Source organism: Nanorana parkeri, unplaced genomic scaffold (assembly GCF_000935625.1).
Source record: "Nanorana parkeri isolate BGI_ZX_2015 unplaced genomic scaffold, ASM93562v1 scaffold2020, whole genome shotgun sequence".
Classification (NCBI taxonomy): domain Eukaryota; kingdom Metazoa; phylum Chordata; class Amphibia; order Anura; family Dicroglossidae; genus Nanorana; species Nanorana parkeri.
In genome coordinates, this window is record NW_017308288.1 from 97,942 (window position 1) to 123,806 (window position 25,865).

Consider the following 25,865-nt stretch of genomic DNA (forward strand, 5'->3'; position numbering starts at 1 on the left):
CTCCCCCCACATAACACACACATATTGTGGTGCACACCATGCACATGCGCTGCAGTGCGTTGTTAGAACGCATCGCAGTGCATGATCTTTTTTATTTATTTATTTTCTTTAAAAAAAAACATTAAGTTAACTGTGGCAGCGCATGGCAAAGCTTTGTGACGCATTGCCATTAGTTGTGATACCTTGTGTTACAATAAAATATACGCCTGTATCATTTTATCACAACACAAACACCAAAAACATTTTTACATAAGTCGATTATTTACAGTTTTGCATACCTTAAAGGAGAACTATGGGGTCAGTGTTTTTCCCCAAGTTCTCCTTAGGGTAACGGGAGGACACAAACTGGGGTTCTCCCGTTACCCTAAGCTCAGTATACCGCGAGCTACAGCTCGCAGTATACTGAGACGCTGCAGCCGGAGCGGATCCCAACGTAGATGACGGGATCCGCCCAGCTGCGTGAGTGACAGCTGGCTCTGCCTATCTAGAGGCAGAGCCAGCTGTACCCGCCCTGTCCATTCCGCCAGTCAGCGCTGGCAGATCGGAGCGGGGAGAGGGGAATCCAGCCCCTCCCCCTGTCACGGCAGAGAGCCGTGACAGGATCGAGAGGTGAGCGAACCTGGTATGTGGAAATCACTCATCTCATAGTTCTCCTTTAATTTTTTTACCTTTTCGCAAAAAGGTGCAATTACAAATTTGCTAATAGTTGTTATTTATTAACTCAATACAGTTTTATCTTTTAGATTTAGTCAGAAAATATTTTTTTTTGTGCACGGATACTGATTTTGGTGTGTTTTAACAATTGAATTGTGCATTTTTATCGGTTTAATATTAATTTGAGAAACATTTGCGCAATTATCGCAGGGCCTACAAATTTAGTATCACCATCTTTTTATTCTACCTGGCCTGCGCTTTCAGAAAATACAAGACAGCCTTACAAGCTCAATAAGACATCCTCATATGCCACAGAGACTAGACTCGGTCATATGGGGGTGTTGGAGTTGTAGCAATGGTACCCATACCTGGAGAAACACAGGTTGTCTATCAACCAATACGCTTGTCAAACGTTCATTTAGCATGATATTATCCATTCTGGTTATAAATTCCCTGTACGATATTTGTTGCTTCTTCCAATTACCAGCTAAAGTTAACTTAGCTGCTAGAAGAATAAAGTGGGAAAGTGTTTGTTGATGTTTATTTAAACAAGGTATATTAGAATGAAAAAGAGCACACTTTAGATCCCGTACAATGGGAACTTGGAACAATTTGGACATTAATTTAATGATTTTTGACCAGAAGATGGTAGCGAAGGGACACTTCCACCAAATATGAAGCATGTCGCCTAGTATACTGCACCCACAAAAGCAACAGCCTGAAAGCGCCGCACCCACAAAAGCAACAGCCTGAAAGCGCCGCACCCACAAAAGCAACAGCCTGAAAGCGCCGCATCCATATGCGCAGTACAGGAAGGCACCATGTACCATCTCATGATCACCTTATATGCCACTTCTGCGGTCGTAATATTAAGAGAGCAGCCAGCCATGTTACGCCACATGTGTCGCCAATCCTCTTCCGTCCAGGAGGCCCCTATGTCATTCTCCAATTTCTGGACATAGGAATGAGAGACATGGCTTGAAAGTTTATTTAATTGGGAGTATAAAATTGTAATTAGACCAGGCCCTTCTGGAGTATACAAACAAAGATGCTCAAAGCACGTGAGAGGATGTTGCAGATCCCTTCTACTCGCCAAGGACAAGATCCAATGGTGAAGCTGAAGGTATCGGAACAATTCAGATTCAGGGGGTTGCTTACACTCCTTGATATACTGCCAAACCAAGGCATAACCATTGGCTGACCACCACTTAAAGGTCAGAGGCACGGAGGCTCCTGGTTTAAATAACGGTTGTGAGAACAATAGTAAGAGAGGTAAGTACGGAGACAGTAACCCTGCTGAATACTTGAACATATCCCAAACCTTCAGTGCATGTGTCATGGGCTTGCTCAGAATTTTGGGCCTATCACAGAAGGGTAACCAAGGCAGGGCATGCAGTGGTTTGGGAAAAAAAGTAGGAATTTCCAATAGAATCCACAGTGGGAGGTTATTCTTCTGGTGAATAGAAATGAGTGGTAGAAGTTGTGAGGCTTGATAATACATCCATATATTAGGCAATCCAATACCCCCCTCTCTTTTATGTTTATATAAAGTGGTTTTAAAAACTCTGGCTTTCTTGGGGTGCCAAATAAAATGTAAGATTCACCGCTGTAAGGAACGTAAGGGAAAGGGTGATACTGCCACAGGTAATGTTCGAAAAAAAATAAAGGAGTTTAGGTAGTAACATCTTATTAGCAGCCACTCTGCCAAACCAAGAGAGAGTAAGATTCTGCAATTGGTCATGAGGTGTTTCAAAGAGCGAAAAAGTGGTATATAATTTGCAGCATACAAGGTTTAATTTGTATTCCCAGATATTTTATAGAATGCTTTGCCCAAGAGAATGTGTGGTTCGCACATAGATGGTCATATGAGAATTGGGACAGGTTCACATTCAAGGCAGCGTATTTACTCCATTTGACCGTCAGACCAGATATAACAGAGAAACGTTGTAGCAAAGCAAGGAGATTCGGGACAGTGGTATGAGGTTGAGTGAGGGTAAGCATGACATCATCGGCAAATAAGCTGGCTTGTATTCAATCCCTGATAATTTAACACCCTTAATATTGGGATTAGAACGTATAAGAATTGAATAAGAATAGAATAAGGGTTCTATAGCTGGCGCAAAAAGGGCTGGAGACAAGGGGCGTACCTCGGGCAATATGGAATGCCAAAGATGCACACCCCAGATATTTCACCTGAGCCATAGGTTTGGAATAGAGAGTATGAAGCCATGCCATAAATGAACCATGAAGACCCCATTTTCCTAAGGCATATGTTAAATAGTCCCAGGAAATTGAGTCAAAGGCTCTCTGGAGATCCAAGGATAATAAAAATCCCGGGATGCCTCTAGACTTATCAATCACATGTACAATTTTCCGGACATTGTCGCTAGCCTGACGCCGTGGGATAAATCCCACCTGATCTATGTACAAGTTTGGGTAAGTGGGTTTCAATGCGGGTGGCCACAATTTTTGTTAGTATTTTTATGTCAATATTTAAAGCGATATCGGTCGTTGATAGGATCCAAGGGGTCCTTGTCAGGTTTCGGGACCATGGCAATATATGCCAGAAGTCAGGACGAATGTAATTCTAGGTCAGTTTTAATTGAGTTATATAAAGATGTTAATCTGGGAGACAGAATTGGAGCTAGTTTCTTATAATAAAGGGCCGAAAAGCCATCCGGACCCGGTGCTTTTGAAGGTTTAAGTTGTTCAATTGAGGTATGAACTTCCTCCTTCAGAACATCAGAATTCAAGAGTTCCAAATCGTCTCGAGAAATCTGTGGGAGAGTGAGATTAGTAAAAAGTTCATCAGCAGCGGAGTTCTGGAAGGGTTGTTGGCCAGCATAAAGCGTCTTCAAATTGTCCGTAAAGAGTTCCAAAATCTTAACTGGGTTGGCTGTCACATTACCTTGAGAGTTTTGCAAGCGGATTGGGGCAGCATGAGACGGTATCGTATTTAATTTCTTCGCTAACAAGGAACCAGGTTTGTTAGCTATGGAGTAAAACTTGTGTTTGGACCACCGTAGGTTTTTTTCCGACTGCTGGTCCAACAGCAAATTCAACTCGGTTCTCACAGAGGACAGCTGAGCATATATTTTACCTTCATATTTATTTTTCAGGGCGCGGTCTAGGCGTTCCAGGCTCTCCTGCAAAGCATACATTTTTCATAAACGTTCTCGCTTTCTGCGAGTAGCTAACTCGATCAGATGCCCTCTCATGGTAACCTTATGTGCTTCCCATAAACTCACTGGGGAGGAGACCGAGCCCTCATTAACTTCAAAATATTGGCGAGCACAGAGCTCGATATAGGGTAGATTATCAATAGTAGAAAGTAGGGAGTCGTTGATTCGCCAGTGGCTTTGTCTGGGTCTATTACCTTCCAGGTCAAATTGTACTAAATTGGGGGCATGATCCGACCAAGGGATAACCTTAATGTTCGCTTTGGAGAATGAGGGCAAAAATTGTTGAGTAGTGAAAACATGATCTATTCTACAGTAAATTTGGTGGGGATTAGAGAAATACGTATAATCTTTTGTTGTGGGGTTCAGCTCTCGCCACACATGAACTAGGCGGTTATCACTCAACATAGTAGAGAGTAGATGGTTGTCAGAGGTTGAGGGCTGGCCCGTAGGCAAGACCCCGACTTTTTTCGTTCTGTCTTGGTCAGGGTCGATCACTAAATTGGTATCCCCTGCCAGTAGCAACAGTCCTCTGGTGTGGAATTTAATTATTTGAAATAAGTAATTAGATCCGGTGGTGCAGAGCTCCGTTAGTGTGCGGCCATCTCGTTCGGCAGCTAGCCACGCCCCCTATGTATCATTATTTCATTTGTAACACTGCCTGTTGCACACCTGATGTCTCAAGCACCTTGTTTTGTTAATGTAAAACATTTTTTATAAAAATGACCTGTTAACAAAATCACTAAGTTGTTCTTCAGTATACTTGTATTTATCTGGATGGTTCATTTTATGAATTATATAGTTTTTTTTAAATCAAAATGTATTTTCATTGCTTACACTTACACAGAATATAACCTACTTGATGACATAAGACAACACAAGAATATAATTGAAATGCTCACCCTCATAAATTCTCAAAAATTACTTTTAGAGAACAGTCTATACTTATAGAAAACTACATTGTTGAGATATTAGAAAGAGAACAAATAGGGATGGGGGGAAGTAAATAGATGGGTAGAGAAAAGGAATGGGAAATAGATGCAAATGTAAACAATGTTTTTTGAACCACCAAAGAAACCAGGAACACCACACCCCTAACTATTAAGCAACAACAAACAATTTCAATGGGGCTTTTAAGGTGTCACACACGGAATTAACGGGACATATCTATATACATATTGCCCTATTCGATTATAAGATTGTTTAGACAGTTTTAATAAAAAATGCACATAATTGGAAACATATACAATAAAATCATGGTTTCATACATAGGAATTTGTCCCTTGGCATAAAGCCCCCCTGGATCCCACAAGCACATTGTATAAATTTTTACAGCCCAATGATTTACTCATCTCTTAAAAATAGCAATATTTCATTTTTATATAGTCATAATATCTATCTTAGTTTCATGTGTCGAATGTGCAGTGAGTCCAGACGTCAACGCTTTTCACCAAAGCTTCTTCAGGAAGTTTTCAGGTAGCTGTTTTTCAGGAAACCAGTGATACATCAGTCCGCCACTCCAGAAAATAAACCCCACCCTGCCAGAGAGGCGGAGAGAGGAAGAGGACAAGCAGGGACGGTCAAGGTGGGATTATCCCCATACAATTCTCCCGACGCACTGTGTCATGCCGTGCAGAGTGTTGTGAAAATTTATTAGGATGTGTTTTTAGTGTATTGTAATATTTTGTCATTATGTCTCTCAGCGTCAGGGTTTGCTGCGTCACGCCCAATTGGAGCGTGACCTGGTTTAAATCCCCACTAAGAGTAAACCATTGGAGTAGATATCTTATGCGTGGCGGAGCAGTGTCTTCTTGGCGAATGTATGGACGCCGGCTAGGGCCCCCATACAATGCATGGATTTATTGGCTTGTGTGGATGCATTTGTTTTGAACGCAGTGTATGAAAGGAACGTGCGTTTGTTGTCTCTAGTGCGCCTGATCAAACGCTGGAGATAATATGACGTTGTCCCTGTAAATAAGCACGCATGTGCTTATAGTAACGTTATTGGGCATTGATCACTGAGCAATGCTGGATAAAGTTCACTCCGGTGGTAATAGGAGATTATTGTATACATGTGTTTTGTTAGCTGGCTATGTTGAAGTGATGGTGGTTTCCTGTTCATTTCCTGCCTCTCCCCACTTCCTGTCTCTCAACACTTCCTGGTTTGCTGTTTGAGACATCACTTCCTGTCTGACATCACATCCTGTCGGACAGCTATAAAAAGAAACAAATACCTGTGCTGAGGCTCGAAGACGAAGAATGGAACTAGCAAGAAAGCAACACCTGTCTCCTGTGTCCTAACTCTACATGACTCTAAAGGGGTACTTCCAGTCCTTGAACAAAAGAGCGTAATACAACTGTGCTTTTAAGCACGGGGGAAATTCTTTGTGTTCAGCGGCATACTTTGGCGCACTCTAGCGCAGCATGGATTTGAGCGTTTAACCAAGCGAATTTCCATAACAAAATGGCGAGCCAGGTAGGAGTCGGCAGGGGTTCTCTGCGCAGCGGACAAAAGGTGAGAGACTGTAAGTAAAACTGTATTTTTGCCCGCTGTGTCAGAGAATTTCTGTTTGACGAAAGAACGTTTTCGCTCTTTGTGCCAGGACTAGGTAAGTGCTTTTGAGTTGTGTAGTTTGTGGTGGATCTGAGTTGATTGTGCAGAGATTGCATGGTCAGATTGTGACGTGTGTGGTGAGAGGGCTGCTGTGTATGTGAGATAAGTTCAGTGTTAAGTTTTTGTGGTAAAAGTGTTTTATGCTTAGCGGAAATCTATTTGTTTTTGTGCTGGAAGTCAGTTTGATGCAGTTTTTGTCTAATACGCTCTAAAGCTCAGTTATTGGTGTATTTCTCTGTGTTTGTACTGGATCTCAGAGCGGCCATCTTGGTGTCCTTTGTGTAAGACCATGTGGGCAGCGGCCTTCTTTGTTTTCCTTTGTGTTTGTTTTGGCATTAAGGACTACATGGCTGTGCGGCCATCTTGTTTTTGTAGTGATTTTATTCGGTTTTAGTTTTAGAAGGCAGTTTTAGTGCTATTGTTGCAGTTCTGAATTAAAATTCGTTTTTTGTTGTATTCGGTTTGGTGCTGCAGGTTTTTAACAAGGAATTCAGTTTTAGGCTGGTTCACTTTCAGCTGAGTTTGGTGTCTATGGAAAGCGATTTGTTTGTTTTTGCATCAAATGTCTGTTTTTGTGCAGGATAGCGATTTTGTCTGTCTTTTTGTAACTTTTATCATTGCGTGAACATTAGGGGCAGTTTAGTAGTGAAATCGTCCTAGAGTTACTGATTTTGCTTAATGCTTGAGTGTCTGTGGCTGTTATACTGAATTGTGGAATTGTTTGGCATAGTTGGTGGTTATTACAGGTACTGCAGTGTAAAAGGGTGGTGCTTTGTAGTTCTGTGCCAAAAGTATTGGATTGCAGTGTTACTATTCCTGTATCATGGAAGCCATTTTCTAAGAGGTAGCGAAAGTGGAAGGCACGGCGGCCATTGTTGAAGCCATGCAAGGATCTTCTGAACCGTGGCTGCAAGCGCAGAATTGTTTAGCACACATTGTTGCTTCCAGACAGTGGTGCAAACGAAAGGGAAAGTATACTCTTATTTTTGCTGCTGGTTATCTTGTAGGCTGAAGCTGAGTTTGGAAGGACAGGTGGAAGATCTAAAACTTGAAATGGGAAAATTGAGAACTCTTGTCCAGCACGCTGCTGAAGCTAGCACTGAGTATGAACGTACTGTGACTGAGCTGCGCAAGGAAAATGAACGGTTGTATGAAAGCGTAATGGAAGCACGGGCTTCAGTAAGGGAATTGTCTGGTCTCTACAGGAGTGCAAAGGCTGAACATTCTCCGGGTCTGGCCCAGATAGAGACATTGAAACAACGTTAGAGAGTCATAGTGCGATTATGACTGCAGTGGATGTTTCTGGGAACTTTGGGTCAGATTCTAAAACTGACTCAGGGATGGACGATGTAACTGTGGTTGGAAGTATTAATACAGTGGCAGAGGTTACCTCAGATGACTCTGTGGTGAGTCCGAAGCAGGGTAGGTCGGCATGTGCTCAGAGGTTGCGTGCAGGAAGGCAAGCTAAGCGTTGTTTCGCATGCCAAAGAATTGGGCACATTGCGAGGTACTGTGCGGTAACTCATGGCAACACACCCAGGGATGCTAATTCTCCCAGAACCACACCTAGGAGTAAAGTGGTTTATTCAGCAAGGTGGGGTAATGGTCCCAGACATGGTTCTTTGCAAAGGCATAGAAGCCAGGGACAGCCAGGGCCTTGGACTCATGGAACAGATTTTAAAGCCCAATATGAATTGTTGAAATGGGAAAATAGTAAGCTTAGAAAAGAACGAGATCGGTTCTGGGAACAGATCAGAGTCTCAAATTTTGTGCACCAGAGAAGGGAAAATGAAGAGATGTTGTTGAGATCTTTCTAAACCATTTTACTGTTTGTATTTTGCAGGAAAAAATGGACCGAAATTAACGTAACTTTTCTTTCCTAGAAACCTGTATTGGGGACCTTTTTGTAATGTTAAATCCTGCTTCTCTGGTAAAATGAATCTAACATTGGCTTGATACTGGGAAAAGTTAGCATTTCAATGCCTGGGTGGAAAGTTAGGTGAACCCACCAAGACATTGGCGGGTGTGTTTTTGTTCCAAAGGCAATACGTTTTTTTATTCTTTTCTGTCTTTATATTGAGTTTCAGTTTTAAGGGAAATTCTTTTTGTTTCCCGAGAGGGCAATTCATGCCCCCTCCCCCATTGTTTTTGGTTTTACAGCATGAGCTACAGTATCGCATTACTGTTGGTTTTGCGGTAGAAAAGAATTTGGTTTGAAATTTTTTTTTATATTTACTTTCCTGAGGCGGACTGCGCAAGCGAGAGTAACACGTTTTTTTGTTTAGAGTTGCGTTGCGCAGCGAATAGTCAATTTCAATATCAGGAGTTTTATCGTGTGACTACTGAGACATCGTACAACCAGTAAATAGACAGCAGAAGGCTATCCCCATTAACAACTGTAGTGAGAGAAGCCACATTGTACTGTAGAGAAAAGCGGGTGTAAGTGTGCTGTGCAGTTTAGTCTGGCGACGCAGTGTAGGGTCATACAGCGGATACGGTTTTGAGGGGTAGAGACATAATTCGGAGGGGTGATCTGTGGTTATTGACTAATCATTTGGCATAGTTATATTACAGGGATTATAGTGCCGTGGGTCTGTGCCAAACGTGTTGGGACAACAAGCCATAGTTACACATCGCCTCAATTAGGGTTTCTAGTTGGGGGACTATAGTGGTTGTAGTCCGCCAATCCCCCGCAGAAAAAGGGCACCGGGCGGTGCTCTCCTAAATTGGTGCACGGGTTTCTCTGGACGCAGGGGTAAGACTAGAGTCGATTAATCGCCATGGGAAATGGGCCGTCCATGCAAGGGAAGGAAAGCGAGGCTTCCCACAGTCAGATGGTTGCACAGTACATGAAGTCTAGTTTTTGGGGTTTAGGCCATGAAACCCCTTAAAGAACGGTATAGATAGTCTAAGGGTACCGCTTGGGGTATCCCTCTGGAAGGGACTTTTGAGGCCTGGAAATGGGAGAAACCGAGTTAGACCCAGGCCGCAGGCATCAGGGACTCTAGATGTAGCTCAGTTATGGCTTCAGAAGTCTATATAATGGTAAATCGGCAGGGCATACAGAAGGTGGTTTCAGTCTGGAGGAACCGCATTATGTACACCTGGCCTGAGGGGATAGCCGCGATCGGTGATCAAGTGTCCAAAACGGAAGAGGCTCTTTTCTGGGCTAACTCTGCTGAAGCAGGCTGGATCTACCAACACTGGATCTGTTGTAGTAGTTTTTCTCAGATGTCTCTGTCGTCACCAATGCAATTAACTCTGCTATCTCATCCTGTCCCCCTCTATCTCTCTCTCTCTCTCTCTCTCTCTCTCTCTCTCTCTCTATAATGTCTCTATAATGATAATGGTGTTAAAAATGACAATTTTCCAACTTTTACTAACCTTTCTAACCTATCAATTTTCCAACCTAGTAGGGAATCACGTCGAGAACCACCACGACTGCCTTTTTCTTTGATGGTAATTGGGTCAGACTTTTGCAAACATCTAAAAAATCATGGCCGATACTCGGAGACCATGGCCTGAATGTTTCGCTGTAGCCCTTTATTGCATCAGGGGTGCCCCTAGGCAGCCCCACGGGTTATCACCATACGTCCACCACCGGGTTCAGGAGTCTCTCCCGGACCCAGACTCAATAAACAGTGTTCATTCTATTCAACCAGGTGATTGTGTCGTGCTAAAGAAACATCCAAGGACGGGACTAGAGCCGAGATATCTTGGGCCATTCCAGGTGCCGCTAACGACGCCAACCTCTCTTAAGTTCGAGGGACGAGACAACTGGGTCCACACCGGTCACTGCAAGAAGTTGCTCAACTACGTCAAAGAATGAAGAGTATCATTTTTGTTTATTTGTTTAGTTTATTTTAGTGAGGGAAGTGCACCTCAAACTACCAAGGGCCACAGGGAGACATTTGTTGATAGAACTTAAAGATACATTCCTAGAGGGTAATATCAGCTATAGTTTTAATATTAGCTCTGGCGCCTCGCTTGCTAATCCTGTATGGGTGTCCGGGCAGTTAGGCGGCCCGCAGATGTGTTACAGCATCAGTTTCCTGTAAAGGGGATAGGTTTGTGGGATCCTCCATTTGTGAGGGAGGTACAATGGTTAACCTTACAAATAAAACCCCTGATCTCTTTAATGACAACCATAGATCAGATTATATCTGCTGGAAAGAAGGGTGTGACGTTCAGACTGAGGGAGCGATCCCCCAGTCTATTCAGTTACTACTGGAGGCCCGTGACCGTCAGAGAAGTTCTTCTTGTTCGGTGTTGACGAGTCCATACAATTCCCTATGCGGGTTAGCTGCTTATAAGGTAATTCCCCCTAATACGAGAGGTTCATGTGTCCTGGTGAAGCTTGTCCCTGCATCTTACGTTGCAGCCGATCAGGAGGAACTGATGGTGCAGAGGAGGGTAGGAAGGGCAGGGAGAGCTGGAAGGGAGTTTTCCGGCTCTGATAAGGCCTGGGCATGGTTTCCTGCTTGGACAGGATGGGGAATTGAACTTATGAAGCGATTAAAAAATTTCTCGTCCAAAGTGGATGAGATGTTCGATTAAACATTGAGGCAGTGAGGGAGATCACCGAGGAACAATTACAGTAGAGCGTCCAAGGGGAGTTTCTGTGAATTTATAGGGGGGGATGGTTGTACCTGGATAGCAGATACTAGTGACAAGGTTCAGGCCCATACTGACAGGAGCGGGGCAGAGGCAGAGCTATAGCTAGTGAGGGTTGGAATCTTTTTAAGGCTTTGGGGGGCCTGGGGGATCTCTGGTTTTTCATTGGATCCGGGCTAAAGGAAATGGGAGTACATGTACTTATGGTGTTTTCTATTCCTTCTACACGGCCGGAGTGAGACGTTCCTGATGTCTAATCAACCGAGTTACCGAAGCCCGACCAGACGACTACATTTTCGCTGACGAGACGCCCCGAAGACCAACCCATGGACCAGATGCAGAGGTATCCAAACCGACCAGCAATCGAAGCGACCCACCACCTCCCTCGGAGTCACCTCCCGAAGAGGAGAACATCTGAGTCAATATTTGCTTTCAAGATTTGTTTTCTTTGCCAAAAGTCTACATGTCAAGATTTGCGTGGAAAACATTGACTTTGCGTTATTTTCCATCGTCTGTTTTGCCTTTATCGATTCAGGACTTTTCGTATACAAGAGGGACTGTTTTTCCAAAGAAGAAGATCGAGATTCATCGAGGGACACTGGGGAGCATATGACAAAGAGGAGGGACTGTTGAGGAAATTTTATTAGGATGTGTTTTTAGTGTATTGTAATATTTTGTTATTATGTCTCTCAGTGTCAGGGTTTGCTGCGTCACGCCCAATTGGAGCGTGACCCGGTTTAAATCCCCACTAAGAGTAAACCATTGGAGTAGATATCTTATGCGTGGCGGAGCAGTGTCTTCTTGGCGAATGTATGGACGCCGGCTAGGGCCCCCGTGCAATGCACGGATTTATTGGCTTGCGTGGATGCATTTGTTTTGAACGCAGTATATGAAAGGAACGTGCGTTTGTTGTCTCTAGTGCGCCTGATCAACCGCTGGAGATAATATGACGTTGTCCCTGTAAATGAGAATCATAGTAACGTTATTGGGCATTGATCACTGAGCAATGCTGGATAAAGTTCACTCCGGTGGTAATAGGAGTGTTTTGTTAGCTGGCTATGTTGAAGTGATGGTGGTTTCCTGTTCATTTCCTGTCTCTCCCCACTTCCTGGTTTGCTGTTTGAGACATCACTTTCTGTCTGACATCACTTCCTGTCAGACAGCTATAAAAATAAACAAATACCTGTGCTGAGGCTCGAAGACGAAGAATGGAACTAGCAAGAAAGCAACACCTGTCTCCTGTGTCCTAACTCTACATGACTCTAAAGGGGTACTTCCAGTCCTTGCACAAAAGAGCGTAATACAACTGTGCTTTTAAGCACGGGGAAATTCTTTGTGTTCAGCGGCATACTTTGGCGCAGCATGGATTTGTGCGTTTAAGCAAGCGAATTTCCATAATAACAGAGACCGCATGTGACATGTGCAGCCAGGCATACCATTGGCCTGCCCGTCTGCACATGTCACACATGGTCTCTGTACACGGCGTGACACAGTGCGGCGGGGGATTCGTATGGGGAGAGCCGAGGACACTTATGGACGGCACGGTTGGGAGGAATTGACCATTGACATCATTCATGGACAATGCTGAGGTGATCACTGAAGGTCATTGGATACTTCCACCCTGACCGTCCCTGCTTGTCCTCTTCCTCTCTCCGCCTCTCTGGTGTGGTGGGGGTTTATTTCCCGGAGTGGTGGACTGACGTACCACTGGTTTCTTGAAAAACGGCTACCTCAAAACTTCCTGAAGAAGCTTCGGAGAAATGTGTTGATTTCTGGACTCACTGCACATTCAACGCATGCAACTAAGATAGATATTATGACTAGGATGTAGTCCAAAAAAATAGAGAGAAGGTCCTGTACCGTCTGTGCCTCCTTTGTGTTTTCTAACATACCACAAAATCTGGATATTATTTTGACCTCTATATATAATAATACAATTATACAGGAATCATAAACCGTTGCAGATATTTAAAAGTTCAGAGAGTCAAAAGCAGTCGTACCACAATTACTTGAATTTATAATCCAGTTTTGACTCCTATGCAACCTGCAGATTTTTTTTTCTTTAGTGTACACTGAGCACAAATATTTTATTAGAAAATATGCAGCACACAAATGCAAGCCTTTTGGGAACAATGTACTATAAACACTAACCAATTTACTGAAAATAAATAAATGTGTAGAGATTTTTACATAGTAACCATCTGTTCATGGTTTTCTCCTTTTTTCTAGATTCCCTATGCAGAGCTGGGAGGTAAAACATTAGTGATGTCTGTATATGATTTTGACCGGTTCTCAAAGCATGATGCTATAGGGGAGGTCCGCGTACATATGAACACTGTGGATCTAGCTCATGTTATTGAAGAGTGGCAGGACCTTCAATCAGCAGAAAAGGAAGAGGTAAGTCACATCATGTCACCACATGTAAAAACCAACTGTAATAACCTTTGATATTATATTTTATTACTGGAAAATTTGTTAAGTAAACATTTCAACATAAAATGATATCCAGTACCTAATATTAATACTATACAGTACTTTAGGGATGCACCGATACCGGTTTTGCGGTTACGGGTACCTGTATTTTTTTTTGTCGGTACTCGCCGATACCAAGTACCGGTGCCATGTGTCCCAATCATCAGGAAGTCTTCCTGATTGCTTGTGAAGCCGATGTTCTAGTGAAAGAACACCTTCACTTGCTGAGCCTGCCTGGCTTTCGGACCAATCAGGAAACTAGGCAGCGAGTCATGAGGTGCCATCTAGCTTCCTGATTGGTCAAGAAGCCAGGCTGGCTCACAACAAGTGAAGTCGGCTTTCTAGTCGATCAGGAAGCTGGGCGGCACGCCATGACCCACCCCCCAGCTTCCTGATTGGCAAGGAAGCCAGCTTCACTTGTTGCTAGGCAGCGTGGCTTCCTGACCAATCAGGAAGCCGTAACGCAAGTCATGACGTGCCATCTGGCTTTCTGATTGGTTAGGAAGCCAGGCTGCCTAGCAACACAAGTGAAGCTGGAAGACATTATGTGCCACCCCAGCCTGATTGGCTGCCTAGCAACAAGTGAAGCCGGCTTCCTAGCCAATCAGGAAGCTGGGAAATATCCCTCTGACCGGAAGTTCCGGTATCGGAGGTTAGTATCAGAAGCATTTGGGCGAGTACGAGTATCAGTATAGGTGCATCCCTACAGTACTTAATACAAACATTTTAGTGGGGAGAACCTGTGCATAAAGTCTCTACTGTTGAAGTTTTATAGTGGGTTTGCATGTGCTGATCCATTGGTATTTTTTATCAGTGGAAGTTTGTTTAATTTAAATATAAAGTGAAAAACATTGTGTAAACCTCCATTCCTCAAAACAATACTAGACTCCCACACAAAGCATACAGTCAAGTATCCCCATATTGAAAAGGGCACGATTGTGCTGGCAATCAGCTGACACCAGTTAGTATGTCCTTCAGCATCAGGTGTGTACTTTAAGAATTTATAAAAAATATATTTTGAACCACCAAAGAAAACAAGACACCACACCCCTATTTTTACAAATCCAACATCAAAATATACTAGATGCGGGGCTTTTAAGGTGTCTGTCACAATATCCGGAAATCCGTGCCGGATTTTCGCTATGCTCCCTGTTTCTGGGCTGTCGGCCTATGGTGTCTCACAAGGCTGCAGCCAATCTGCTCTCCTTCTCCCCTATTTAGGACTTCTCACTTGTTGCTCTTGGTGCGAGCAACAAGTCTTATGCCTTGTTCCGTACCCCTTCTGTCTCTGACTATCCCTGGGATCTTATTCCCTGCGCTTGCTATTGCGCTTGCTATTGGATCCCTGTGCCTTTGGCTTCCCTGTACCAGCTAGTATCCCTGTTTGGCGTTATCCCCTGCTTTTGCTCCTTAATTGCCTTCACCTGTGCGCCTCTCCATACTGCCTTCTTTGCCTTACTTCTACTGTGTTTTCCCTCTACAGTCTTTGTCTGTTTGCTTCCTCCTATTTACTGCTTGTTGTACTTCTACTCCGTCACTTACCTTCCAGTGTATCTTCCTTTGCTTTGCTGTCACCACTTTATTTCTGTGCTCCTCTCTAACCTGGTGGCTGTGTTGGATTCATCCTTGTCTACAGGGATGAATGAACACAAATACATTGTATCAAACATGTCAAATATTTATTGTAAGTGATAAAACAAACATCTATATTAAAACATATAAAAGATCCCAGAACTACTAGGATGTACACCAGCAACAGCTCTCTTCATAGCATTTATTGCCTACACTCGGCATTATACCTCCCTGGACCACATCGATACATTATGTTCACAAATAGCTTGGTAAACTCTTTCAACTTCAATGTCCTCATAGAGATTAACCAAATATATTCTATTATCATAATTTGTATCCTTAGGCCATTAATAAATGTGCAATGGGTTCAGGCTTCTACGCGCTTCGCTGAAGCTTCTTAAGGCAGGTATAATGGTATAAGCAATAAATGCTATGAAGGGAGCTGTTGCTGGTGTACATCCTAGTAGTTCTGGGATCTTTTATATGTTTTAATATAGATGTTTGTTTTATCATTTTCAATAAATATGTGATATGTTTGATACAATGTATTTGTGTTCCTTTCACCCCTGATTTGACACTTTAAGAGCCCCACATTTAGTATATTTTGTTGTTGGATGTGTACTTTAAGAAGGGTGATTCTCCTCCTCTTCAAAACCACAACTGCAGCTGAAAAGCAATGAGCTCTTCTACACCACATGGACCCAGTGGAGGTGTGTAAATTGAGATAGTAAAATGGTCACCTCATATGTTCATGTGACACAAAGTTAAAATAAAAAAAAATAATTAAGAAAATCAACCGCAAAGTCTATGAAATTAGTTTAGTGCCTTTTCACACCTGTGCACTGCAGTAACACATACAAAAATGCATGTGAATGGCACCCCGATGCACTGTACAGTAAACAACAACACACAAAATATCGAATTGCACTACAATACACATACCTTGTATTGCTCAAAAAGGTCATAGGTATTTTTCCTTCTGTTGGGGTGCATTGATAGCCTATTCATAATAAATAGGCTGCCTTAGCACAGCACGTGTTAATGTTATAACAAGATAAGCAGCGCTAGGAGTTCAATTAGCTGTATATCACACATGTGGCAGTGATTTAAATCAAAATAGTGTTTCCTTAACACATTACTTATATTAAATACTGCAAAGTCAATGCGATGATTTTTGTGTGCATCGTGTCAACACATCAATATGAATAAATAAATATTGTGATGTAAAATGCAAGCTGCTGTAATAAAGACCGCTGGGTCTGAGGATGTTTAAACCAAATTAACAGCGCTAGTAGGTGAATCAAAAAACTAGGGATGCATGCAGGTTTGTCTTTGTGCTTCTAGGTGTCTCAGTGTATAAAAATAAAGTGGATCAGTCTATACACATTAAAACAGTCCTTCACTTCTTTATACCTTCATGTGCATTAATACCGTTAATACATGTTAATGTGCCTGCAGTAACAGTAGAACATGTAAATGGAAAACAGTCATAATGGCAAACTATAATGGCATTGGGTCAGTTTTATTTAATTGATTTTCAAGTTGATGCATGTCATGGTCCTTGGAATACTGACGGACCTGACCAAAAAGACTCTCCCTAGACAGGTTCTGTGGTCCCCGGAGTGCGAGACGGCATTTCATCAGTTAAAAACCGCACTAACGCAAGCTCCAATACTGGCGGCACCCGATCCTAACAAACACTTTGTCGTGCATACAGACGCCTCCATGTTCGGACTGGGAGCCGTACTAAGTCAGGCAGAACGATGACGCCGACTCAGCGAAATAAAGACCATCCTGCCACCCGCCAGTCCCAAACGCTCCCGACGAACTGCTGCCACAAAATTAGAGATTTGACAGGTCCCAGGCGAATGTAAACAGATGGGCGAAGCCATTGGTGACCTCTACACTCACTCTGCCCATTTGTTTTTTATGCCATCAAAGTGACCTATCATGAGAGCGAAGCATATGCGTTTGGCTAAATTGTGTGCTTCAACTGCCTTCAGCTGCTGTACGGGCTATTGTGAATAGTCCGTACAGCAGCCTTTTGGTTCGGCTAAACTGAAGGCTTCCTGCAGCTCAAGCGAGCCGAAAGATTAGCCAAATGGTTGGCTTGATCCTTCGTCAGCTAAGAAAACTCACAGGGTTATTCACTAAAGGGTAAAGAGTTTGGGGAAGGCAGGATAAGTTCTAGAACAAAATAGCAGATTTGGAAAAATTCTCCAATTCAGCTCACTTTCCAGTTCAGCTATGTTGTCCTAGATTGTTCACTTCTCCAAACTCTTAGATTGTTTTAAACATTTAATAATGAATAATAAGGAAATTATATTGAAAAACAAATTATTTTTACAAACATGTACTTCACAGTATTGTAAGGAGTGAGAGTAGTGAGATAAGCGAGTGAAGGAGTGGAAAATTCACTTTAAATGTACTTTTCTATACATACTTACAAACTGTATTTATCTTAGCTTAAAATGTAAGTTCAGCAAAAACTTGTTTTCTTAATTGTGGATAGAGTGGGGAAGTGTTAGAACCCCTGTCAGTTTTTCACTGCTCCCTGGAGCACTGTTAGAGAGATGTACCCTCTCTTACTGTCCAGTTTATGTTTTACCAGACAGAAAGTGAGGGGAATGTTCCCCTGATGTAGTAAAGAAAATAATTTTTATTTCTGTGGCATGAATTTGTGTGTTTATGATAGGTCCAGTATGTCAGCAGTACATTACCGCAGCATGTTTAATAGGGTGGATACAGCCACAGCATGTGCTGTGCTATGTAAAGTACCGCTTACAAATAGTGTAAATTAGCGGAGCTTTGAAAAAGAAAGCACACCCCTTAAAACACATCAGCCAGGATGCACACAATGGTTAGCATGGAGATGAGAAGCTGCGGACAGGAGAGAAGGAGGAGCAGACACCTCTCTCTATATGTGTGACATGCTTTCATACCTTGGTGTTTAATGAGTAAAACATGTTACCTTTTAGTAATAATCTGTCTAGGGATTTTGGTAAACAGCTGCCCCATTAACATTAACTACCCTCTTCTAGTGACCCTCAGAGTTAAAATCCAGGCCAGAAGTATGATGCTGAAGCACTTTATTAACAAATTAACTTTGGGAGAGAGAGCATAGGGGCCTAAACATCTAGGGTAAAACAAACACAGACTCCAGATTTACCAGTCCCTTTTTAGTAATTCAGTATAGAACCATTTGCAGCACAGTTGAATAGGGATTGGCATAGATCTTCAGTAGAAGAGACACCTGACCTGCTCCTGAGGTCCTCTATATTCCAGGCACCTCCAGCAGCCATAAACTTCCCTGGTTCTCCTCTTCGGTTATCAGCAAAGGCCTCCTTGAGGGTTTTGGCCTAATGAAAACACTTCTCACACCAAGCATTCCCACCCCCAGGCCTTGCCTGGGGGCAGACTGGACAGCACCCCATCTGGACTAACCCATGGCTGGAACTGGACTGAGAACATGGCAATTCCCTGGAGTATATATGCCCTGTCCCAGCATGCAACACTGGCTGTGAGAGCCCATGTGATTGGCTGGTAGACTGCACACACACTTACAGTGTCCCCCATTGGTTGCCCCACACAGTAGTAAAGTCGCACACCACTCAGGCAGGTACAGTCAATGCCAGAACACCTAAAATTAACCAGATAAATGCCAACTATAATTCAGCCTGACTGACTACAGCTCTGGCAGTCACTACATTTTCTAGTAGCCACCTCACAGAAGGTGATGGGGGCTACACCTGTAATTACCATGAAAAAAACAAGATTAAGTAAACTGTATTCATGTGCAGAGACAACATGCTGAAATCTTAATTTAAGGGCTTCTTTGCTCACTTGTATTAAAAGGATAGTTCACAAATAACACAGTTGCCCTGAGGGGTTGTTCAGAAACAAAAATAAACATATAATCATCCAGCCTTTGCTCTTGCTCTTGCAACAACGCTGCCCTGGCCTCAGTCCTTAGGCCACAATCTGTTTCCTCCAGACAGCCTCAATACCATGGCGGCACTGGACTCCACTCTGACTCCTGGGTGGAGTCCTGCTTTCCCCAGATGGAGCCCCAAACATTAGCCTGTACACTCACCATAAAGGCTGTGCACAACTGTGCAATGAAACAGGTACTGGTGACTACGAAAACGTGGACCCAGAAATGGAGATCTCATCCCTTCCAATTCTGTAGACATGTGTTGTTATAGCATATAAAACATGCCCCCATTAAAAAATGCCATAGGTAACCAGTGACATGTTTTGTGGGGGTATCTTTTATGTGCTATAGTACATATCATCCAATACAGCTGCCCAGATTCCATGTTAGTACAACATCCATTTTATTGATAGTTGTCATTCAATCGACAAGTGCATTTGGGGATGCGCTGCGTCCCCTTCATCAGGCTTAGAAATGCGCTTGTCATTTAAAAGACAACTATAAATAAAATGGATTTGCACTTTAAATGTGCCAATACCGATACTAGTATCAGTGCCGATACCGAGTATTCGGGTGAGTACTCGTACTCGTCCAAATGCTCCAATACCTTACCCGATACCTGAACTTCCGGTCAGAGGGAGATCTCCCTCTGACGGCAGTGCCAAGGGACCATGGAGCCGGCCAGAGGTGTCCAGAGGTGGGGTGACACCCGGTGCGAGTACCGGGTGACACCCCGCAGTGACGTCACACGCGGTACCGTCATTACCTGCCGATGGCCATCTTGGTGATGGACGCAGGCAGAGAGAGGAGGGGACGTCACCTGGCGGGATAATGTATGCCGCTAGGTCCCCTCCTCTCTGGAGCAAGTGTCAGGCTCTGGGTCCTTGACCAAGTGCCCGACTTTTCAGAGGGGGGTGACACCAAAATGACAATCATTTTGATGTCACCTAGGTGCGGGCCGCTCCCCCCACATCCCCCTTGTGACGCCACTGGAGCTGGCTTTCTTTCCAATCAGGAAGCCGGGCGGTGGGTTATGACCCGCCTCCTGGCTTCCTGAGTGGCTAGGAAGCCTGTTTCACTTGTTGCTAGGCAGCCTGGCTTCCTAACCAATCAGGAAGCTGGGCGGCATGTAATGAAACACCTCTCAGTTTCCTGATTGGTCAGGAAGCCACGAAAAATGCCTATGAAAAATCAGCATCTATGTTAATCAGGAAGCCAGGAGGCGGGCCGTAACATGCCACTAGGCTTCCTAATTGGCTAGGAAGCCAGCTTCACTTGTTGGTAGGCAGCCTGGCTTCCTAATAAATCAGGAAGCCAGGTAGTACATCATGACTCGTGTTCCGGCCTCCCGGTCAGGAAGCCACGCTGCCTAGAAAAATGTGATGCTGGCTTCCAAGTTAAGAAGGAAGCCAGGCTGGTTAGAAAAAATTTAAGCCAACTTCCTAGTCAATCAGGAAGCCAAAAAGCTGGTCATGACATGCCGTCCAGCTTCCTGATTGGCTAGGAAGCTGGCTTCACTTTTTTTAGGCAGCCTGGCTTCCTAACCAATCAGAAAGCCGGGACGCGAGTCACAACGTTCTGTCCGCCTTCCTGATTGATCCGGAAGCCAGGCTGCCTAGAAAAAAGTGGCTAGGAAGCTGGCTTCAATCAGGAAGCCAGGAGGCAGGTTCAGATCATGACTCGCTGCCCGTCTTCTTGATTGGTCAGGAAGCCAGCCAGCCACTGCAGTCGGTGTTCTTTAACTGGAACACTGGCTTCACAGGCAATCAGGAAGCCGGGCAACAGGTCATGATCTGCCGCCCGACTTCCTAAAAATTGGGGCACAAGGCACCGGTATCTGCATTTGGCATCGGCGAGTACCAAAAATATTGGTACTCATACTCTATACAGAAAAAAGGGTATCGGTGCATCCCTAATTTACAACAACATGGAATCTTGGTGCTGGTGACATCTGTATTGGAGTTCTTTTGTGAGTGGTGCCATCCGCAGTCATTACAGGCACCCGTTACTTTTGGGATATATGGTAAGGAGTGCGGCAAGGTATATGGATACTGCTTTGTATAGTACATATATGGGGACCTGTGGCATACTGGCATCTTATGGGGACATCGTTTACATAGAGACAGGGGTGTATCTGCCGCAAGGCAAACAGGGCGTTGGCCTTAGGAGGCAGACTTAAGGGGGGCGGCAAAAATGCTGCATCCAAAACACTCAGGCAGCCGGGCGGAGGAGGCGGCTACGTCAAAGGACAGAGTCTTCAAGGAGGCATAGAAAAGCGGCGAGGAGGCAGTGGTGGAGGAGGTGGATGAGGCAGAGGAGACGGAGCAGCATGAGGGGGCAAGGTGAGGCAGGAGGGGGCAGGGCGAGGCCGAGACTGTCGGATCAGAAAGGGGCAGGCCAGGGCGCCATCGCGCCCTAGGAAGCCGGTGCATGCTTGACAGAACACCGGGTCATGGCAGAGCCGCCAAGGTGCAAAGGAGGCCAGGTCCTGCAGCACCAATCCATCGGTGGAGGAGTCTGGGTACCAAGCAGCAGGTAAGATGATCACACTGCTGCTAAAGGGACCCTGCAGAGCCCAGCATGGATTCTGCACAGCCCACCTGAGAGTCTCGGGTGGGCTGTGCAGGATCTGTGGTGGGGTCTATATTGGGCAGAGCCCACCACAGATCGCGCACCGGTCTGCAGGGTCTCGGGGGGTGTGCATGATCTGCCCACCACAGATCCTGCACAGCCCCCCTAAGATCCAGCGGATTTAGTGGAGGGGCGCTCTAATTTCGTCTTGCCTAGGGAGGCCCCAAACCAGAATACACCACTGTGTACAGATTGTAGACATGTGCGATTCGTTTCGTTACGAGTCGAAATTCGTACGAATTTCTTAAAATTCCTAAATTCGGAAGCATCCGAAATCCGAATTGCAATGCTTCTGAATGTATCCGAAATACGAAATTCCGTTGACGAATTTCGGATCCGAATCCGAATTTCGTTGAAACGGAAACTAATAATACCTCTGTGTCTGAGTTTGAACAACATTACAATTTTTTTCGTATTTATCCGAAATACGGAATTCCGTTGACGAATTTCTGATCCGAATTTTCATTGAAAAGGGAACTATTTAAATCTGAAATCTGAAACTCCTTTAACGAATTTCGGATCCTAATTTCGTTACGGAAACGTGACTGGTTGACTAAATCAGGTTTTCTTCTGCTTTTGAGGGAGGGTTGCATTAGGCATGAAGTACGAAATTCCGTTAACGATTTTCGGATCCGAATCCGAATTTTGTTACAACGGAAAAGTGACTGTTTGAGCAATCAGAGGTTTTCTTCTGCTGCTGGGGGAGGTTTGGGAAAATTACAAATTCAAATTCAATTAAGCTTTATTGGCAGGACCAAATACATTTTAGCATTGCCAAGGCATATGGGGAGGTTAATTACCTCTTTTAATATGGGAGTGGGAGACTGGGAGTCTGGGAGTCGATGGGAGATTCAGAATCGGACGAAATAAGAATGTTCGTTAATATCGTTTTATTATCATATTAATTCTGATTATTCGTTATGATGAAGTAAAATTACCTTTTTTTAAATATGGTAAATGGTAGTCACCAGTAGGAATGGTCCGCAGGTTCGATTTGAACATGAGTACGAATCGAATATTGTTCGTTCGAGCGTTGTGGGAGCCCCTCATAATGGGCACTGGAGGTGTACAGACCCAGGAACTCAGCACAGGGATGGTGGGAACCCCTCATAATGAGCACAGCAGGTGTACAGACCGAGGAAGTCAGCACAGCACAGGGATGGTGGGAACCCCTCATAATGGGCACAGCAGGTGTACAGACCCAGAAACTCAGCACAGGGATGGTGGGAAACTGCCATTCTGCTTCCTGACAGCGAGGTGTGAGGTTGCTGGTTCCTTAGCTCATGAGCTTCCAGAGACCGGGGGCTAGAGTTGCTTCTCTGCCCCCGGGAGAGATGCTGGATCCTGGGGAGGACCCCGGCGGGGGCTCCCTGGAGAGGCCTGTGACTAGGCCTCAGCCTGTGGAAGATTCTGGGCCTGGCCCAAGGAGAAATGAGTCCCTGTCTGCCTTTAGACGGAGGATTGTTGGAAAGCTAATGCGGAGCGATAAAGAGGAGGAGAAATTGACAGCTTTGAAAGCTGAATTTAGAAAGAAAAAACTGATTTATGCCAAAGTGTTCAGCAAGAAGAGACCGGCTCTGAGGCCTGAGTTGAGAGACGTGGAGCAAGCTTTGAGGAAGCAGAAGGAATTGGTGAGCGCTCTGAAGGAGAGCAGCGGAGCATTTAAAGAAAAATATAAAAATGAAGAGCGTTTCAGCAGAAGGAGGAGAGGAGCCGCTTCCAGCATGGAGAGTGACGCAGCCAGTGAGGAGATTCCGGTACCGACAGAGTCAGCATAGAGTGAGAAAGTGGCCCGGAGGATGAGGCCAGATTTTCAACACCTCGGGAATCTGATGAGCCCCCAATGGTGGAGGCCTCTGTCCCCCTCCCTCCGCAGGAGCAATATGGAGCATCTGAGCAAGAGGTTGAGGGAGGTACTGGCATGCTGGAGTTCATCGCTGAGCTGGAATCCCCTCTGGATGTAAGAAAGTTCTGTTTCTCTGCTTATTCCTCTGATGACGACGAGGGGATGGATACCATTCCTCGCCCGGTGAAAGAGAGACCTGAGGAGAGAGCAAGATTCACCCGAAAGTCTGCAACAACCAGAAGGAAGTCTGATCCCACCATCAGCCATGACACTGCAGAGGTAACAGCACAGCAAGCAGGTACAGTGTGTGTGCAAGATGGTGGTGTGAACTGTAATAATGACAATGGGCTTGCTGGGGGCTGTAGTGCTACGGACATTCAGCCCACACCCTTAGACACTGTACAGCATGCAATGCAATCTGATGCACCTGCTGAAAACAAAGCTTCAGATTTAAATGCACTTGGCGGGAAATCTGTAGCTGACTGTGAGCTTCTGGGGGAAGAGTCTGCAGAGAGGAGCACCATGGACACTACAGAGACTTTGCCTGGACCAGACACAGCCGCTGTCTCTGAGAATGGACGAGGAGGTGCTGGGAGCAGCGGTGCCACGACTGTTTTGGAGTCTGCAGTAGGCGGGACTGTGTTTGAATCCAGGAGAGAGGCTGATTGGTCAGAGCAGGGGGAGAGGGCGGGTCTTGCCACTGTTGCTCCAATGACTGCTATCCTGGTTGATTCAGACTCTTTGTCAGCAGGTTTGCTTGTGTGTAAGGACAATGCTGCAAATGTTGGTGGTGAATCTGTGAGGAAGACATATGCTGGTGCTGCTACAGGAGCAGGGAAGGATCCCGGAAATGTTTTATCTGCCTCACTGTTTAGAAGGCGGAATGTTGTGCAGCTTCGATGGGAGGGTGGGTGTATTCCTCCACATAGGAGCTCAGTGGTGGATAAAATTCTGCAGATGGGGTTTAGGCCCGCAGATGTCTTTGCCCTGATCAGTCCGGCCGGTTCCTATGAGTATGATCTATCCTTTATCCGTGCAGTCTTTGGACATATTTTGGGAGAGGTATGAGCATGTGTGTAGGGGCCTTCCGGACTGGAAAGGGCTCATCCCCAAGCTTTTATCACGCCAGCCGCTCATTAAAATGGTGACAATTCTTGTCCGCAATGAGTCCATACCACAAGGGGATTTATCTGTATGGTTGAGGAGATATGGAGACATTCTGAGCCCCCTTAGGAAAATTGTGGATGATCGGGGAATATGGAAGGGGGGATGTGCAGTTAAAACTGAGAGTTGTGGATAATGTCATCCAGCATCTGCCATCCTCAGCTTTCCTGGGGAGGGACAGGCTGACCATCTTCTATACGGGCCAGCCAAAGCTGTGTAATAAGTGTGGTGATAAAGGGCACTTTGCATCCTCCTGTCCGGTGATGAAGTGCTCTCTGTGTCAAGGTTTAGGACATTCGGCAAAGGATTGTAACATTATAAGGTGCAATCTGTGCAATGCGGTGGGCCATCCCTATAGTCAGTTTCCTGAGGCAATGCACAACCAGCCTGAGCTCATGAGAGAGTTCTTCCGCCTGGACATGGAGGATGCTCAGAGCTCAGCAGCTAGGGTGCCTGTGAGTCCCTCTGAGTCGGTGCCAATACCCAGTGTGCCCATGTCTTCCCAGTCTGTGGTGTCCCAGTCTGTGCGTTTGCCTAGTGTGCCCCTGTCTTCCCGGTCTGCGGTGCCCCAGTCTGCGCATTTGCCTACTGTGCCCGTGTCTTCCCAGTCTGTATCCAAGGTATCGGTTATTGAGAATGTGTTCAATCCTTCTGTGTCTATGTCTTCCAAAATTGCAGAGGCAGCAAGAGGTGCTGAGGCAGGTGCATTAAGTGCAGTGCCAATCCCCCTCCCTCGGCGCTGCAGGGCTTCTATTAAGGACCGTGGGGTACAGAGGAGTGGTGAAGAGGTTGGCCTGGTTGTGGATAAGGGAAGGGAGAGTGGGGGGTGTAGGGGAGGGTAAGGGTGGGGAAGCTGTTGATTCTGGTTTGTCCAAGGAGGATATGGAGTGGTTGAAGGAGAAAAGGAAGAAGGGCAAAAGGAGGGAAAAAAAGGATTCTATTGCCTCAAGTCCTGAGGTGTTGCCTTTGGCGAATAGGTTTGGGGTCCTGTCAGATAATGATGACACTGAATGGGACTCATTGAGTACAGCATCCTCTATGGAGGACGAATCTCAGGGTGCACTGAAGCGCACTGGTTCTCCAGGAAAAAGAGTGTAGTCAAGGCTAAGAAACGGCTGCCTCAATTACCCTAATGGCAGTTCCCACTCCGTTAAAAGTGGCAACCATTAATGTTGCCAGCTTAAG

The 25,865-nt window shown here is 45.0% G+C and overlaps 1 protein-coding gene across 1 annotated transcript in view; it reads left to right on the forward strand.

Moving 5' to 3' along the window:
• Positions 1-25,865, forward strand: part of LOC108800424 (synaptotagmin-A-like) — a 177,776-nt gene that overhangs the window by 76,988 nt on the left and 74,923 nt on the right. The window contains exon 4 of the mRNA XM_018572406.1: positions 13,291-13,458. Coding sequence (XP_018427908.1) covers positions 13,291-13,458 — 168 coding nt within the window. The remainder of the gene's footprint in view (positions 1-13,290; positions 13,459-25,865) is intronic.